Source organism: Opisthocomus hoazin, chromosome 8 (genome assembly GCF_030867145.1).
Source record: "Opisthocomus hoazin isolate bOpiHoa1 chromosome 8, bOpiHoa1.hap1, whole genome shotgun sequence".
In the NCBI taxonomy this organism is placed as follows: domain Eukaryota; kingdom Metazoa; phylum Chordata; class Aves; order Opisthocomiformes; family Opisthocomidae; genus Opisthocomus; species Opisthocomus hoazin.
Genome location: NC_134421.1, coordinates 28,778,982 through 28,795,764, shown reverse-complemented (window position 1 = coordinate 28,795,764; position 16,783 = coordinate 28,778,982). Strand labels below are relative to the sequence as shown.

Here is a 16,783-nt window from a genome sequence, read left to right as displayed (position 1 = left end):
CAGAAATGACTCAGGGCTCCCGCAATGTGTGTATGAGAGTTGAGCTCAAGATGTAAACCCGTGGACCATTATATCTGAAGCACATAACGAAAAGCACGGTGCTGATCTTGCTTGGGCTCTCTGTCCATCTCTGTACTAGCAAATTAAAGTATACTAGGAACTAGAAATGAGAATATGATCATTTACACTAATATCTGTTATTATACTTCTTGCTTTGAATTTGGACTGTTTCAACTAGCAGTCTTCCTGGACAATTCAAAAACAACAAGATATGTTTTGGTAGGTAAATTAGTCTAGGGATCATTTGCAATAGGCAAATTGTAGACAACAAACCTGTTTTGGATTTTTACTAGCATGAATGTGGCTCTTTCCATTTCACTTAAGTCTTGGAATCCAGGGACAGTTCTGGTCTCATCTAATTTTCTGGACTGACCAAGCTGCTGTGCCTGGAGATCTCCAGGGTTCCATCTCGGTCCACATGTGAATATGGCCTGTGTGTAAACATGATGAGAAGAGAATCTGGACTTCAGAATGGATCTGGAGCCATGTCTTATCAGAATAGACGAGTTTAAGGAAACCATAGGGAGCCACAGTAACTGATGGTGGGCACCACCTAGCTGATACTCAAACTTCCAGCTTTCCAGATTATTCACGTATCTCTCATTACCTTTGGGACATCAGGTTTTTCTAGTAACTGGCAAATTACTGAAACAGAAATACTTCTATAAGTGTTTTACAATAAATTCTGTTCATGAATAAAAAAGTGAAATACCTCTGAACATCACCACAGTACCATAAAAGTAGTACAGCAAACAAAGTGCAAATTGATTATTTCAAAGTTTTATGAGTCTGCAAAGAAATATGGTTTCTATGATGAATTCTTATTGAATTTAGGAATCCAAATAGTCTTTTCCCAGTTCTGAAAATAATAATTTAGACTGAAATCCATCCTGGTGCAGAGAATTAGCTTTTGAGCACTTGTTCAGCTATGGAAGCATCTTTACAAAAATAAAATAATCTGCTTCTCTATCTGCTATCTACTACAAAATACTTTAGAACAGTGCTGCTTCTATGCTAGTTAACTGGCAAGGTAAGACTCAGAGGAGTGAAGCAAATGAGGCAAGTTAAAGTTCACATGACATGCACATGATACAGGATCCCACAGCCCATAACACCTGCAAAATGCCATAGGTGTTTCTTCTGTGTTCTTCCATCATTCAAAATTCAAAGACAGAAATTTTGTGGGAGAGTTTCAGCTTTCTGAAAGAGAGGAATTTTAACATCTCTACCCTTAGCTGTGTTTTACTGTTCTTATCAAATCCTGACAGGAATGCACAGAAGTCACTGTGCTATGTCTGAGAACAGGGATCTTTCTCTAGGTTCAGATATAGGATTGGGGCTTTACTTCTCTAAGGGACTATTGAGACAAAAGGAAGAGGCAACTGAATAGGTAGAAGAAATGTGCCTTGAGTATGGCAGAGGTTGATTCAAAGACAAGATTTTAAAACGAGTGCCTTCATTTTTCCATAGTATGTTACAGTCCTTCATTTACTTTTGTATTTACTTTATGTCTGTTAACCATGTTTTTTAATTCTTTCACATATGGATATAAATGTAAAGTCAGCCATTCATTATACGGTGATTTTAAGTCAGAAACTTTCTTTTCATAATGGGCATAATCATAGACTTTTCATCCCTAGAAAACATAGATATTTAGAGAGATTTTGAAGGGCATGGATAGGATCTAGTCCCTTGTTAATTTTCAAAGGGAGATGAGCATCTAGTTGTTCTCTGCAATTCTTCTCCTAATTCTTTCCCCAAGGAAGTATGTGTCAGAGCTAGGAAGAGAAGTCGGGTCCCTTGTCTGAAAGACCTTTGCTTTCATTGCGAAACCATCTTTCCCCTCCTCTTCAGAAGCACCAGCAGCTATATTATAAAGGATACAATTATGGAAGTGAAGTAGTCCTCATGCTTCAGGCCATAGCATTTTTGTCAGATGGCGAAAGAAAGAAATTTCTCGTGGGATAATATTGCATATAATACAGTTCAAGTGTTTTGAGCTCTCTTTTATATGTCAAACATTATCTGTTATACAGAATAGGATATCAGATTAAATGAATTACTGACTTGGTTTATTACATCAGTTTTCAAATTGTCCCAGTTTGCTAATGCTCAAATTATTCTTAGTATCTGAACCCATCAAATAAGTCTGACAAAATATTTGAATCAGCAATGAAAGAAAAACAGTGGAATAAAAAACACTCTAGTTTTTCTGGTTTTCATTACCTCTTTTATTTATTTATTTGCTAATAGTTGCCCATTGAATTTTACTTATAGAAGACAAACTGTCTCAAATACCTGGGCAAAAAAACACTTGAAAATAATTGACATTGAATCTGATAGTAGGGCTATCTGCCCCACTTTTGGAAGTAGCCCATGTAGAGAGTAACTGTTAATATTAAAAGACAAATTTAAAGGGGGTACTCGGCACAAGCGGTAAAACTTTGTATCATACTCATTCAAAGCAATAGGTAGATCTCTTCATTTGTATCTTAGCTAGATGTTGAAATAGACTTGCATATAACATTTGTCAAACAAAGTGAAAATCTATTATAGTTACTGTAGTTATTAACTTAGAAATTCTGGTGAAATTCTGGCTTTTCTCAATTTTCTATTGTCTTATCACCACTACGAGATCATCACATTATTACAGTTTCTCCATCAAGAAGTTTTGAAGTTGTCTCCACTCTTTTACTTAGCTTTGGAAATTATACCTATTTACGTACAGAATGATCTCCATCGAAAAAGTTCCTCAAAATGAATGATTTATCCACCTCTGCCCTTCAGTAACAGAACGAATGACCAGTTATGAAACTGCAGTACAACCCAAAATAACTCTTCCCACCCCTTTCACAAACAGTCCCATGAACAATAGCTAATTGCCAGTTGTCTAAACTTAATTAAATTCTCATCAGTTCTCACGATGTGGCAAGAACTCTCCCAACCTACAGGAGCCAGGAAAAGGCATTACCCAAGAGTAAGACTGAGTTAGGAGGCTATGGTAACCAAGCATGTGACTTCATGAAAAGACAGAAAAGAACTACAAAAGGTAATAGGCTGACTTGATCCAGACTCTTAAAGGTGAAAGTTCATGTAGGCTTTAATTGTTCACCTTGACAGCATTGTCTGTGGTGCTGCATCTAACCTTGCTGGTAGAACTGGGGTTGACAGTGGGGTGGAATGCTCTGTAACGCTTCCAGCTGTTCTCAGAAATGCACTGTGTTGCGGAACTGAAGAATTCTTCCTCTCACTGGAGTAATTGTGTTGGGTTTTTTATATTCATTGAAGATGAAATGCATAGCTTTGCCAACAAACATTTATTCCTCTACAGGAACTTCCCAAGTTTCTTGAAGACCTTGCTTCAACTGATGCTGATTTGCCTTGGAACAGATCTAAGAATCGTTTCCCAAACATAAAGCCGTGTATGTATGTTTACTGATATCTGGTTTGCTCTCTACTTTTGATAATGCAGCTTATATTTGGAATGCAACTGTGTTTTTATTTGATCTGCCTTTGAAATGGCAGTGCAATCATGTCCACACTATGAAATATTTTTCTGTCAAGTAATCTGTCTTTTCACTGTGTTTTTTTAAAGACAGTTTTATTTGCAAGTAGCTTTCAACTTGCTCTCACAAGCTTTAATATGCAGGTGCAAGAAACTGTAGCCTCAATAGTTTCTTAGCTTTGTAATTCAAGCCATGTAGCAAACTCTTTAACATTCTTCCTCATTTTTTTTTCCCTTTATTGAGAAGGAATTTTTTTTAAACATATAAAATCCACATGTTTGTGCATTCAGCTACCTCAGGAGGCTGGGTATGCTTTCTTGTGGATATGTGTACACGTGCTGCAAAGGTTCCACAGAAGATCAGAGTGACTGTATGATAACTTAAAAGCCAAGGCTAGATTTTATCACAGGAGACAGGAGTCTGTCTCTCTGTACTTAACACTGCTTCCTTTTTCAGTTAATAAGACAAGAAATGTCATTATTATTTTAGGCATTAGCTGTGATGTGAGATGGGGACCGTGGCATTCCTTGGTTAATAATGCTACATTCTGTGCTATTAACTTTTCAGAGCAGCTGTTCCTGCTATCTACTGCCTTGTTCAAGACATACAGTCACTAAAAAATTACATTCATAACACACAATGAAATATAAACAGATGAGTTTCATAAATCTTTAACTTTGTATTCTATTTTTTTTTACAAAGTTGAAAACCAAACATCAAAATTTGGAATGTTTGGTTTCAGCATTTATTTTCTTCACATATGACATCTTTCCTGGGTTTTGTCATTTCTGCACACGTACCGTGGGCCCAAATCGGAAACCCTCAGTATTTTTTTTTTCTCTGTAATAATGAGCTTACCTTATGTAAAAGAAGTAAAAGTATGTAAAAGTGCGAGGATCTGACTCAAATCTGTGACCTGGGCAGCAAGTACACAGGAAAGACTGTCAGACCCCTGACCCTGCTGTCTGATTCACACGGAGGTTGTCTGTGCTAGAACACCATAACGTAAAGTACATGGGCCACCTTCAGGCAGAGGATCCTCTCGTACATACATCAAATTGGAGATTTTAGCACGTTCAGCATTTTAATTAAAAATTATTGTATTAAAATATGTGTGAAACATTAAAGGATGACTACACAGTAATGGAAATTGGTTAAACTCCCTTTATAATTAGCATTCTACTGTGTCAAATATTGTTAGATTAGCAACAGTTAACAGTATTTTTGATTTCTTAACGCTCCAGGGACGCTTGTTACATTCATCTATGGCTTTTGAATGAAGCTTCTAGTTAACTAGATTTTATTTCCATGATAGATAACAACAACAGAGTGAAGCTAATGCCTGATGCTGGTATTCCTGGGTCTGACTACATTAATGCCAGCTACGTATCTGTAAGTAGGAAGTCTCTCACATTTTTACTGTATTTGTTTTCTGGTAGAAGAGAGAGTCAAAAAATAGCTTGCAAGAAGAACAGGATTCTAATTTTTCTTTCATTCACTACAGCTACTGTTGCTATGACATTGTTCAAATGACTGCTGTAGCACTGAACATGACTAGTTAAAAATACAAATTATCCCATTTTCATTGCTAAGCAATGATTTTCAGTAATAATCAAACCAGTCCAGCAAATTACTTTCTATAAATTGTCTCAAACCATTATTATTAAAGATAATAATGGAACTCCCACTGAGGTCAATTGTTTAGACAGGTGTTGTTTGGTCTCTCAGTTCAGGAGTTGGAGCTATTGTATTGAACAGGACTACGTAAAGATAACTGAACTGAAGAGCTTCATAGAAATGGCTAATAATTTTGGAGAGTGGGATTGGTATTCCCCTTACAGCTTTCTTCCTGGACCTTCCATTTTCTAATTGTGTTCTCAGTAAACCCTTTATCTATATTTTTATCTAATTTTTGTCCTGTTGAATCTCAAAGTGTGGCTTATAATTAATTATGTATTTAATTTGTTATAGCAGTGGCTGGTGGTCTCACATGAGGTCAATACTTGATTTGCAGTAAGCACTATTCAAACACATAGCAAGAGATGCAGACCATACTCTAAACAGATGACACAATGACAAGTAGAAATAGTTATTTCCAGGTAACTAAGAGACAATCACAGAGAATAATCAATACAGCTGAGAGCATCTTCCTCTCTCATTAGTAAAAGCTGTTTATTCCCTTTATATGGAATGTCCCAATTCTGACGGCAGATAGGAAGAGGCATGCCACATTGTTACTTGACGCTGGGACTATACACAGAACCACTGAGAAGGAGACCAGACAGCTTGGAGCACGGCATAGTCTTTACCCTTCTGTCACTAACTGACATGACAGGGCTTAGGCAGGGAACAGTAACAGCAACTTCCAAAAAGCTGCAGCAAAAGCCAACTGCAGAGAGTGTTCCCTGCTGAGATACATACAGGCTTCGCGCTTTAGGTCATCATGCATCAGTGAATAGACAACTGTAATGTTACCATTTGTCAGGGCTAAAGCTTTGCCCTTTACATGCTCTCACTTCCCATATTTGTGGATGTGTAAATACATAAATGCACATAGCTGTAAATATACGTGTGTATTTATATACCTGTTTATCTGGGTGTATATACATATGCATACGTGTAAAGAGAGAGAAAGACAGGTCTTGTATATAGTTTTAAAAAATGGGAATTTGGCTGCTACTTTTATTTTCATTGGTTAAACAAGAAAAAGTCAGTAACTGAACTATGAGCTTTGCATCCCTGAATTATAGTTTCTCACCTCCTCTTAAACTAGGAAGGATTAACATAGTTTCTCACTGCCACCTGTTCTATATATTATAGATGGAGTAAGTAACAGGCAGCTGTGAATTATAGGGCTATAATTCCCACAAGGAGCTTCGGTGGTGCTATAAACCACTGTGTCACTTGTTTTGAGCAATAAGCAGAACTGTGTGATATTATAGACTGCTAGCTCTACAGCATAAATTTATTGCTATTATTGCTATTGTTGTTATTTTAGACTTTCTGTACTACATAAGAGTTCCTGTAGGGTATGCTTAGTTTCTTTGAGGAAAGAGATCCATGAGAACCCATGCACTGACAGCATTCACACAGATATTTTTCAACAAACTTCTTTCTCCTCAAATTTTACATCAATTTATGAATCAACTAAGCAGCAGAAGACAACACTAAAATAAAAGTCAACCCCTACAGTAGGTTTCTCAAGGACCTTTTATCAAAGATCATTTGTTTGAGTAAGCTCTATCCCTGAGTTATAGCAGATCCCTGATATCACTGGAAGAACAAGGTCATCAGTGTGGTCCGTAGCTTGCACTAGCTCTCAGACTTCTTCTGGCTCCACTGCTCCTAAAGTCTGTTTAATTCTACTTTGCTGGCCACTTCCTGACATGGTTCTAAGTGGCCTCTGGCTGGATTTGCAGTAACTCTAATATGAAGGCTTAGGGGAATTACTGACCTGGTGTCCCTGTAGTTTCTCTTCTAAGTGTGTTTCTATTAGCATGGCTTTTCCCAAACTTTATTAGAGCATTTGTTCATCATTGATATACACAGTGGAAAAAATGCCATTACTTCCTTAGATTTCCAAGGCCATCTGCCATGCAATGATTAACCAGACCTATGCCAATTTGTTTAGTATGAATGACAAGGTTCTGGCCTTAGGCATGGTAGCTGCAGGCACAACTAGGAATCACGTGCAAACCAGTTTTCTCCTTACCAACCACTATGCATTAAATATTTTCTTTTTCTTAGGGTTATTTATGTCCAAATGAGTTTATTGCAACTCAGGGACCATTACCAGGAACAGTGGGCGATTTCTGGAGAATGGTTTGGGAGACGAGAGCAAAAACACTTGTGATGCTTACACAATGTTTTGAAAAAGGCCGGGTAAGTTACCAGTGTACCAATTAACATCATTTCATATAATTGTAAATTCCATATCTAATTTTGTCAAGATTATATAATATGATCATTGTTAATTAGTAATCATCTCCCTGCAGATAAGATGTCATCAGTACTGGCCAGAAGATAATAAACCAGTGACTGTGTTTGGGGATATAGTGATTACTAAATTGATGGAAGATATTCAAATAGACTGGACCATCAGAGATCTAAAAATTGAAAGGGTAAGCCAGAAGAGGAAGCTGATTGAATAAAACCCATCCAACACCTCAAAGAGTATCAGATGTGCTCCATCCCACCCAACTACCCCTCACTATTCTTCTTTTAATGTTTTAATGCGTAGGCATTCTACTGCCTGTTTTTCCTCCATTTTAATTTCATTCCTGGTTTGTTTGTGGTTTCTTTTTCCTGAGAATTTTCTCCAGTTTCTGTCACAAAGAGCTCAGATATTTGTCCGACATGCTATGAAGTGCCTCTCAAGGTTACTGAACCTCAGGTCTGGTGGGAGGTGAAGTTTCTATTTGGACACCTCAGTTGTCTTTTCTAGAAAGGAGTAATCCTAACCATTCTGGGATCAGACAAATCCCTTTGAATGTATCCCTCTCAGATTAAAGGGCAAGATTCTCTGGTACAGCACAGCTGTTTTGCATTGTACCACCACCCGTATTGGCCTCCACCCCCAGGAGATTCACCCAGTATAAATGAGAATCATCAGTATTACTCCCACTCTTTGTGCGGGGTACAGCATGGATGTTCATCTTTGTCATGATCCACAACTACAGTTTCCGCTCTTTGGAAAAATTAGCAGCCAGCATTCAGTCAGATCAGCAGGTGGGCTGAGAAAGCAATCTGGATGTAATGTCCCAAGATGAAGTCGGCCTTCATTTGCCTTCCCAACATTGACCTGTTTTGTATGTAGTGCAGCCAGATCCTAGGACCTGAACTCGGCTGTCCACGTTCAAAGATGCATCACCATCCTGTGGCACGTGCACATGATGAAAGGAACACAGCAGCTACGGGATTGTCTCAGTGGTCACCCCATAAGGATATGTTGTGCACATAGTATGGGACAATTCAACGTTTTAAATTGAGTGCGAGAAGATAAACTTTTTTCAGCTAAAATAAGACATTGAGTAAATAAGACTGGAAAAGGGACTATTTAGAGTAAAAATGCATGCCAACAAAATGCAGAGTCACCTGTGTTAACCAGAGTGAGGGTGAAAAGAAAACAAAACATAACCTGACTTGGGTAAGTGATACATTTACTGTAGCTGAACTACCCTGCACAAGAAACTACATGGCCTTGATAAGCGTGTCATTAAATGTGCCATATTGCTGGCTGTAAGATTGTACCTCATCTTCCATTCACAAATGGATGGATTCTTGATGATCTTCCAGTGAAGGTAAATAGCATATGTGAGGCAAATCATTCATAATTATTGCCATATTGCATCCAAAGTCACTTCTCTTGCTTTTATGTTGATCCATTTTGAAAATATAGACCCAAAGTAGCTGCTACACATAATTGTTCACAGTTGCTCATTGTTTCTTGCAGTATGAAAAGCGCAAGTGGTTGATTCAAAATAAATTTTAATAAAAGGAACAGGTTCATTACACAACAGTTGATTAAACAGTGGTATTCCTTGCTGCAAGATACTGTAAATGCTAAAAACTTACAGGGCTTCATAAAATGTGCAGAAACTGGTAGAAGAAAATTCTGACAAGTACTATTAAATGTTGATATACTTTCTCTGACTGAGGCACTTCACAAGTCGCAAACTGTTAAGAATGGAAAGGATATTCTGTGGAACTACAGATACATTGTTGTCATGTTTTATATTTTTCCATAAGATTTTTCCTTCACTACTGTTGGAAACAGTATATGGGTCTAGACAGGCCTTTGACATCATGCTATGCTTTCATTCTTCTGTCCTTCATAGTTAATTTAGATATCTGAACATAACCAGCTCTTTTCTTTGACTTACTGTTGCTGCTGCTCTGATTGAAAGGGCATCAAACACTTAGAAAATACATCTGTGTTTACCAGCGTGTGTGTGTTTGGCCTTCATTACATTACATCAGTCCTAGAATGGTTGCTTTTCCTGAAATAAATTTGTTATTCCAGTTCACTAAACTTCTAAACGATCCATAGAAACTTCAACCTGTAGTCTACAAATGACATTGATATAGTGACTGAAGTCAGATGGCAAGTGACTGCTGAAGTCATTAATACTTCCTGAAATATGGACTTGATGCCATCTCTCAAAAAACCTGCCATGAGATCTGTGCACAACAAATTACCCCTTGATACAATTACATCTTACAATTGTTACACTACTCTGGCTTTCTTTTTACATGAAATTGCTGAGAAGTTTACATGTAGCTTACTGGATCTTCTGTCACATTTCTTCTGCAAAAACTGCCTTATTTTATGTTTTTCAGCATGGAGACTGCATGATGGTGCGGCAGTGCAACTTTACTTCTTGGCCGGAACATGGAGTCCCTGAAACTACTGCACCAATTATCCATTTTGTAAAACTTATCCGTGCAAGTCGAGCACATGATAATACGCCAATGGTGGTTCACTGCAGGTGAGCATATTCACCAAATCATCATGTAGTATCTTTTAATTTCAAGTGCATGTTAATGCTTAGGGAAGTTGCCAGAAGAACAATGAAAACCGAGTGCACGGGTATGGTTCTAGTACGGACAGCAGTGAAGGTTTCTCTAGCAGTGCTCCTTAGTCCTTTCTAGAAGGTAAAATACCAAAGTGTGTCTGTTCTTCTATTCATGGAAATCCCATTGAGGTGATGTCAGTGAAATAGTTACTTCAACAATTACCGTAGGGCACTGCTGGATTTATCTCAATTTTTGTCTTTTATCATAAGAAGAGGAATAGGAACTGACATGTTATTTTAAAATAGTTCTATTATAATTATAGCTCTTCTTAAGAAATAAGTATTAAAAATTGTATTTAAAATGTATGTGTCACATATCAAGAGGAAGAAACTATTTGGGAGCCACAGAGAATGGCAAATAGGAATAAGGGTTTGCACGTGCCAGATTTCAAGCCTGGATGCCTGTAAACAGCTAAAATCTGTATTTAGGCTCTTCAAAAAATGGTCTGGTGGTTAGAGGTGTTCAGCTGTCATAGTTCCCATTGATTTCATACGCAACGCCCTTAAACTGCTATTTCAAAGAGTAAGTGTGTGGGGAAGGCTAAGTCTTCAGGAAGGTGGTGAGTGTGTCTGCGGTTTGTATGCAGGTCAGCGTTCCCACTGAATGAGTGGGCACACTCCAAAACGGCGGACTGAACTCCGAGGTCTGCAGTTAATTCTTTCCGTCATTCTCACTCGGTGTGAATCTGGAAATACATGGAAGGAAAAGCTGTAATTGGTGCCACAGATCTCTTCCCTCACAGCCCGGTTATCATGCACGGGACTTCTTTTTATTTGTCCTCAGTATCCTACAGGTGCCATCTGCAGTGGGTGATAAAGCCTCATTTTATATAATATCATTATCATTGACAGTTTGACATTTCCCTCTACTGCAAGGGCCAAAGAGACTATTACAGGAGAGAACTACATGGACTTCATGTTTGGAGGACACTTACGTGCCCTGGGGCCCCTCTGCAATGAATCCGATCCCCTTTTCACAACACAGACACATAAAGGGGCCAGCAATGGGCCAGGTACTCCACCTGTGCTCAAATTCCTGATCGTTATAAAGCAGCGTTACGTGTTCTCATATCCAGAAAACTCATTCCTTACTTTCTGCTCATTAGATCTTACAGCTTCAAGAGAGTTTTGCTACACATTTCCTGATTGTCTGCAGTGATACACCCTGCATTTATTACATCATGCTCATTTTCAAATCTTTAAATAAAACAACGTTTGCCAGCAGCATGTCTTGCACACTCATCCTCCTTTTAAAAGTATTTTCTTTGAAATGTTTTGCTAGATCTCATGTTGTTTTGTCTCAAATACCAAAAGCATCACAGAATCCAGGTGTGATTTCACAAGATTTTGTGATTTCTTTTCTTTGAATTAGTGAGCTCTATAAAATTCACAGACAAGCTGTAGGGTCATTTTTCCACCTACACAGTTCTTGTTTAGTTATAGCTTGTTTGCCTGATGCAACCCTTTGTAAAATCAAAATCAAAACATGGCTCGAATCCAGATTTCACTTGATACCATTCAGCAAGTAGACACAAACACAGAAGTAAAAACTGAAAAAGATTTAATATTTTCTGAAGTTTTCTTTTCACAATAAACTTAATTTAGCCATAACATTCTAAGAAAATATTTTCTACTATAAAATTAACATTAAAACATCATTTTATCCTGTGGATTATGTTTGCAGTGCTGGCGTTGGAAGAACAGGTGTTTATATTGCACTTGACCATTTAACTCAACATGTAAATGACCACGATTTTGTGGATATCTATGGACTTGTGGCTGAGTTAAGAAGTGAAAGAATGTGTATGGTACAGAACCTGGTAAGATTTATATATTTACCTATTCTGTTTTCCTGTTGTTAAAAAGTTAGTCATCTGATCATCTGATCCTCTACAAAACAAGACTAGAAAGCAATTGGCCACCTAATGCATTTTCTGCCAGTTTTTGTTTCTGTTTGGATTTCAAACATTGCCCAAATGTATGCTTTGTATTTGTTTATTTGGCCAGCGAAATCTTAACAAGTGCTGAAGCAAGTGCTGAGATATTTAGATTTTAGAACTTAAATCATAATTTCTCAGACTTTGAGAAAGTTCACTTCAAGTTTTGGGTGAAGAACAGCTGTTAAATAAAAAATGTATTTGCTCATGCACTACTTAATTTGACTTTATTTAGAATTTAACTGTATTTTTCTGTAAGTATATGTAGCATAGTCCTCCAAACTTTTAAATGTTTGTTCGCCTTTGACGTCATTGATGATTCCTCGATTCTTTTTAAATTGTTTCCAATAAAATAGAACATATGGATAGAATTAAGCACAGACCAGAGTTTGCAAACTCAAGGAAATGGCGGTTTTGGGGTCTAAAGAAGTGCATTTCTTGCAGACTTATTGAGTATGGATATAAGTTAGTGATGAGCTGCTAGTAAGGAGGACCTCTGTTGTACCTGGAGGTCTGGGTATTTGTAAAGGAGTAATAGCAGAATTTAAAGCTGATCCTAAATGCTGAGTGGAATGGAAATCCAGCTGTATTTGCACAACATTGCTGGCATAAGCCTTCTGCAGGCCAGGACTAAGCCAATGCTGCTGCCTGAAGCCTTTAAGTCTACAGCATGACTTACCAGCTTCTCAGTATGGGTGAGCAGTTTGAGGATGAACGTCCACATGAGTGATGGATTTAAACTGATTTTAACGTAAGGAGACTTTTTCCCTTAGGAATACAATTCTGCTGTTTTGTATCATGTCAGAATATATGAAAAATGTGTCAGAATATACAAAGAGAGGTTAACCTCTCTTCAGCAACTGCATTTCGCAAGATTTTGTGAGACCTTGTGGTGATACCATGTCATGCCGTTTCTTGTAAGGTGCTGTCTTATTAGCAATTGCTTTCAGTTTTTCCTTTTGAAGTCTTGATGCAGCTAAACAATTGCCAGGACTTTCCCGTGATGATGAATTCTGGGAATACTTTTTTTGGTTGTCATTTTACACTTTTGACTAGAAATAGAATCATCTGAAAATAAGGCGAAGGCTGAAAGACAATTTAATTGGAGGCCCCCCCAAATAAAATCTTAAAACAGTAAGGCATGTAATAAGATCAGTGTACGTTTTTAAAATGTGTGTCATTTTTGCATACTTCTTCATTTGCATATTTTGGCAGGGGCTAGAAAAAGATGTGCCAAAATGCAATAGAAGACGGTGGTCTCATAGTTCTGATTTCCAGACAGAACAAGTATTGATCTATATGCTAGCTGCAAAACCCTGAGACAGGTTGTTCTCTGTCGAGGCCATTTCTAGGTCCTGTTTGTAAGACTGCAAAATGCAGATCAGCATTAAAACTTGCCCAAAGCGAATCAAATCTTGCAAAGTTTTGTGGCAGATTCGGTAGTCAAGCTATTCTGACAGTTCTGTTACAAAATACTGTTTAGTGGTCTATAATTCAAATTTTGTGTGATCAACACAGAAAATAAGAAGGGAGGAACAACTCCTTCCCAGAATGCAGTTTAGAGATCCCACAGTCAAACTGTCTGTAAGATCTACGAGTAAAGTAAATCAAATCTGGATGCTCTTAGACCTGTTTTTTGCTTTATTATAGCTTCAAAATAGTTTTCCTTTTGACAACAGTCACTCTCTGTTACTGTAGTCAATGGGCACAGAATGGCCCACATCTGTGCAATTAAACACCTCTGCAGTTACCACTCTCGTCACAGAAGATAGCTGCATCCAACCTCTCTGTAGAGAACGACCCGTAGTCTGTAGTAACTCCTGACACACGCCTGGAAATTGTTTGAGAGAGTGCTGGTTCGCAGGGATTAAAATTATGTGAGGGACTGTCCAACCCGTTTGAAGTCGTTTGGATGATCAAGTTCCACTGGTTGGTGATGGACCCAAACACCATTTAATTCCTTAATGTAGAAATAATTTCAATATCCTGGTACTCTGCCTGGTGGCCTGTGCATTACCAAGGCCTGCCCTTGCACTCCAGGTAAAGTGCATAACCTAGTCTTCAGTGAACTTTTTTATTCTTTCTCCCACTTGCAATCATGAAAAGACTTTCAAATAAGTAAGAATGTCATTAATTCTAACTAGGAAAATAACTTGTCACACATACGTTCCCCAGGTATCCTGCTTCACTCTCCCCTGGCAAACCCAGAAAGATTTTCATTGCTACCTGCTCGCAAGTAGCTGTATGAATGCAAGAGGTTACAGAGCTTTCAGAGTCTGCCTTCTGAATTGGAATAATCATTCTAAACTCCACTGAAACTTAAGACCTTCATTTTAGAAATCCATATTTGTCCAGTGGATCCGTTAAAGTTTATCACCTTGGCAAGTCAAGTACAATGGCTTGTTTGAAGTAATGCGATGCTATTGCTTCAGTAAGTGAGCTATTGAAAAGCGTAATGGTACTGTGTACTTCCGGGGCCCGTGAAAGTCTGTTTTAATTACCCATGGCTCTGGAGCTGTGACCCTAAAACATATCCATGTAGGAAAATTTCTCTCATAAATCTGAGACACTTGAACTGAAGACTGATGGCAGTTCTGAAACAAAATAGCAATTACTGAGCAGAAGAATTACACTTATGTATTTACCTGCGCGGAAGTCGAGGAAGTTGAAGTTTTTTTGGTCATCTCCACCTGTGGCGATACTCTAACCCCATCTGGACAAGGTCCTGGGCAGCGTGCCTTAGCTGACCCAGCTGGAGCAGTGGGCCGTTTGCACTAGGTGATCTCAGGAGGTCTCTTCCAATCTGAATGAATCTGTAATACTGTGATCTGACTCATTTTCTGCATCTACGTACACAGTGCTTCTCCTGTGAGAAGAGACGCTTAATCCATTAATTTTCTTTTCGTTTTCATTCTTTGATTTTTTCTTTTTTTCATTCTTACATTGCCTTATTTTGTTTTTGTCTTTTCAGCAATGATTACCCAGAGTTACTTTATGTCCTTGGAAGTGCCAAATTCATGTTAGTTGCCCACTCTTTGCATTATAGTCTATTAAATATGATGCTGCAGTTCAAGAAGTAACACTAAAAATAATGTGGGTTTTTTGCTCTTAGCGATGATGCATGCTCCTAGAACATGTAGATTTAGATTTACTTGAACTTTTGCATTTGAGTGCACCCTGCTGGTTTTCTCTATGCTAGAAAGAGGAAAAGTTTCTTATGTAAATATTGAGTTCGTGTGGTTCAGTTTTTTCAGTCTGAATCTAGTGGCAAAAAGTAGTCAAGCATCTTTTCATAGAACAAACCTTTACAGAAAATTATGGAACAGCCTATTAGTCTCAGTTATGATTAGTCTTATTTCAAATATCTTATTGGGCATAAGGATTAACGTGTTGACAAATCTTAACGCATTATGCGTCACAATGAATAAAATCAGACCAAGCATATATGATATGGTCATTGAAGTATGGAGGTTGCTGAGTTCAACTACAGTTGCTTGCAGAACATCTAGATGTTATATAAAAAATTCAAAAGTTTTTTTTGTATTAGAAGTACATTTTTCTTCTAATCAAATGTCTTTAAATTCACATCTTACAGGCACAGTATATATTTTTGCATCAATGTGTGTTGGATCTGTTGACAACCAAGGGAAATAGTCAGCCCGTATGTTTTGTAAATTATTCAGCACTGCAAAAGATGGACTCTCTGGATGCCATGGAAGGTAAGGAGGTATAGATTGTCTCGAGTATTATTTTTCCATAGCAGGTGCATTGACTTGACCAGACTAAGAAGCAGAAACAAATACTTTGACATGCTTTTTTTGGCTTCAGAAGTGTAATTTTCTAGCATTTTGCTGCCCTTTAGTCTCCTTCATGGTAACAGTCATTGCTCAAGCTTTCCACTTTTTTTTCCCTGCAGGACCTTTTAAATTAAGCCAAAACAGTTATCTGCTGTTAATTACTGTCTGTTTACAAATGTATCTGTTTCTTTTGTAGGTGATGTGGAGCTTGAATGGGAAGAAACTACCATGTAATAGCTAAGACTAAATATTGACGATAATGAGATTTTGAAAGTCAAAGTCATATTTTTCTAAGCACATGGGCCAAAGTGAATTCCCCTATTTTGATGACTAAAACAAACACAGATGATTGAAACAGCTTTTATTCTATCAATGTGCCTTCATAAATATGTTAAAGTATTTTATTCAAATCACTGAGCAATAATGGAGTCCTTTTGCACAAACTGCACTTCTGGTGTTATACGAATACTGCACTCTGTATGTATTTAAATAGAAAGTGTGTTTGAACATATTCCTTTTTCCCAGTTATCTTTGTAAAAGAAAGATGAGCCAAATATGATGTAAAAATTTCATATTCCCATTGAACTTATTTTGGTGTGAATTTGCTGTGTTCTTTGTGTTTTGGCTTTAAGTAAAAGCTACAATTCCTCGAATCATTCCTGCTAGATTGGTTTCAATGTTGTCAGCTCTTGCAGATTAATTCCAATACCATCACAGTGATCTTCACCTAAATGTATGTTCTTGTGTTTTGAATCTTTTTACGAGTGGTAGCATATCAGCTCATGATCCTGAACAGCTGAAGAGTCACCTTCTGACATGGGGAGGATTATTCAGCTTTTACACAGCACACAGTAGCTCTTCAGGGACACTTGGGGCTATTTAAGCTATCTTATAATCAGCGGGTTGTT

At 37.7% G+C, this 16,783-nt stretch overlaps 1 protein-coding gene across 1 annotated transcript in view; it reads left to right on the top strand.

The window, feature by feature from the left end:
- The window catches only part of PTPRQ (protein tyrosine phosphatase receptor type Q), a 137,943-nt gene extending 121,469 nt beyond the window's left edge, over positions 1–16,474 (top strand). The window contains exons 55-62 of the mRNA XM_075428396.1: positions 3,392–3,482; positions 4,882–4,958; positions 7,314–7,448; positions 7,562–7,687; positions 9,906–10,054; positions 11,826–11,961; positions 15,674–15,797; positions 16,072–16,474. Of these exons, the coding sequence (XP_075284511.1) occupies positions 3,392–3,482; positions 4,882–4,958; positions 7,314–7,448; positions 7,562–7,687; positions 9,906–10,054; positions 11,826–11,961; positions 15,674–15,797; positions 16,072–16,109 (876 nt within the window). The 3' untranslated portion in view covers positions 16,110–16,474. The remainder of the gene's footprint in view (positions 1–3,391; positions 3,483–4,881; positions 4,959–7,313; positions 7,449–7,561; positions 7,688–9,905; positions 10,055–11,825; positions 11,962–15,673; positions 15,798–16,071) is intronic.
- The last annotated feature ends 309 nt before the right edge of the window (positions 16,475–16,783 follow it).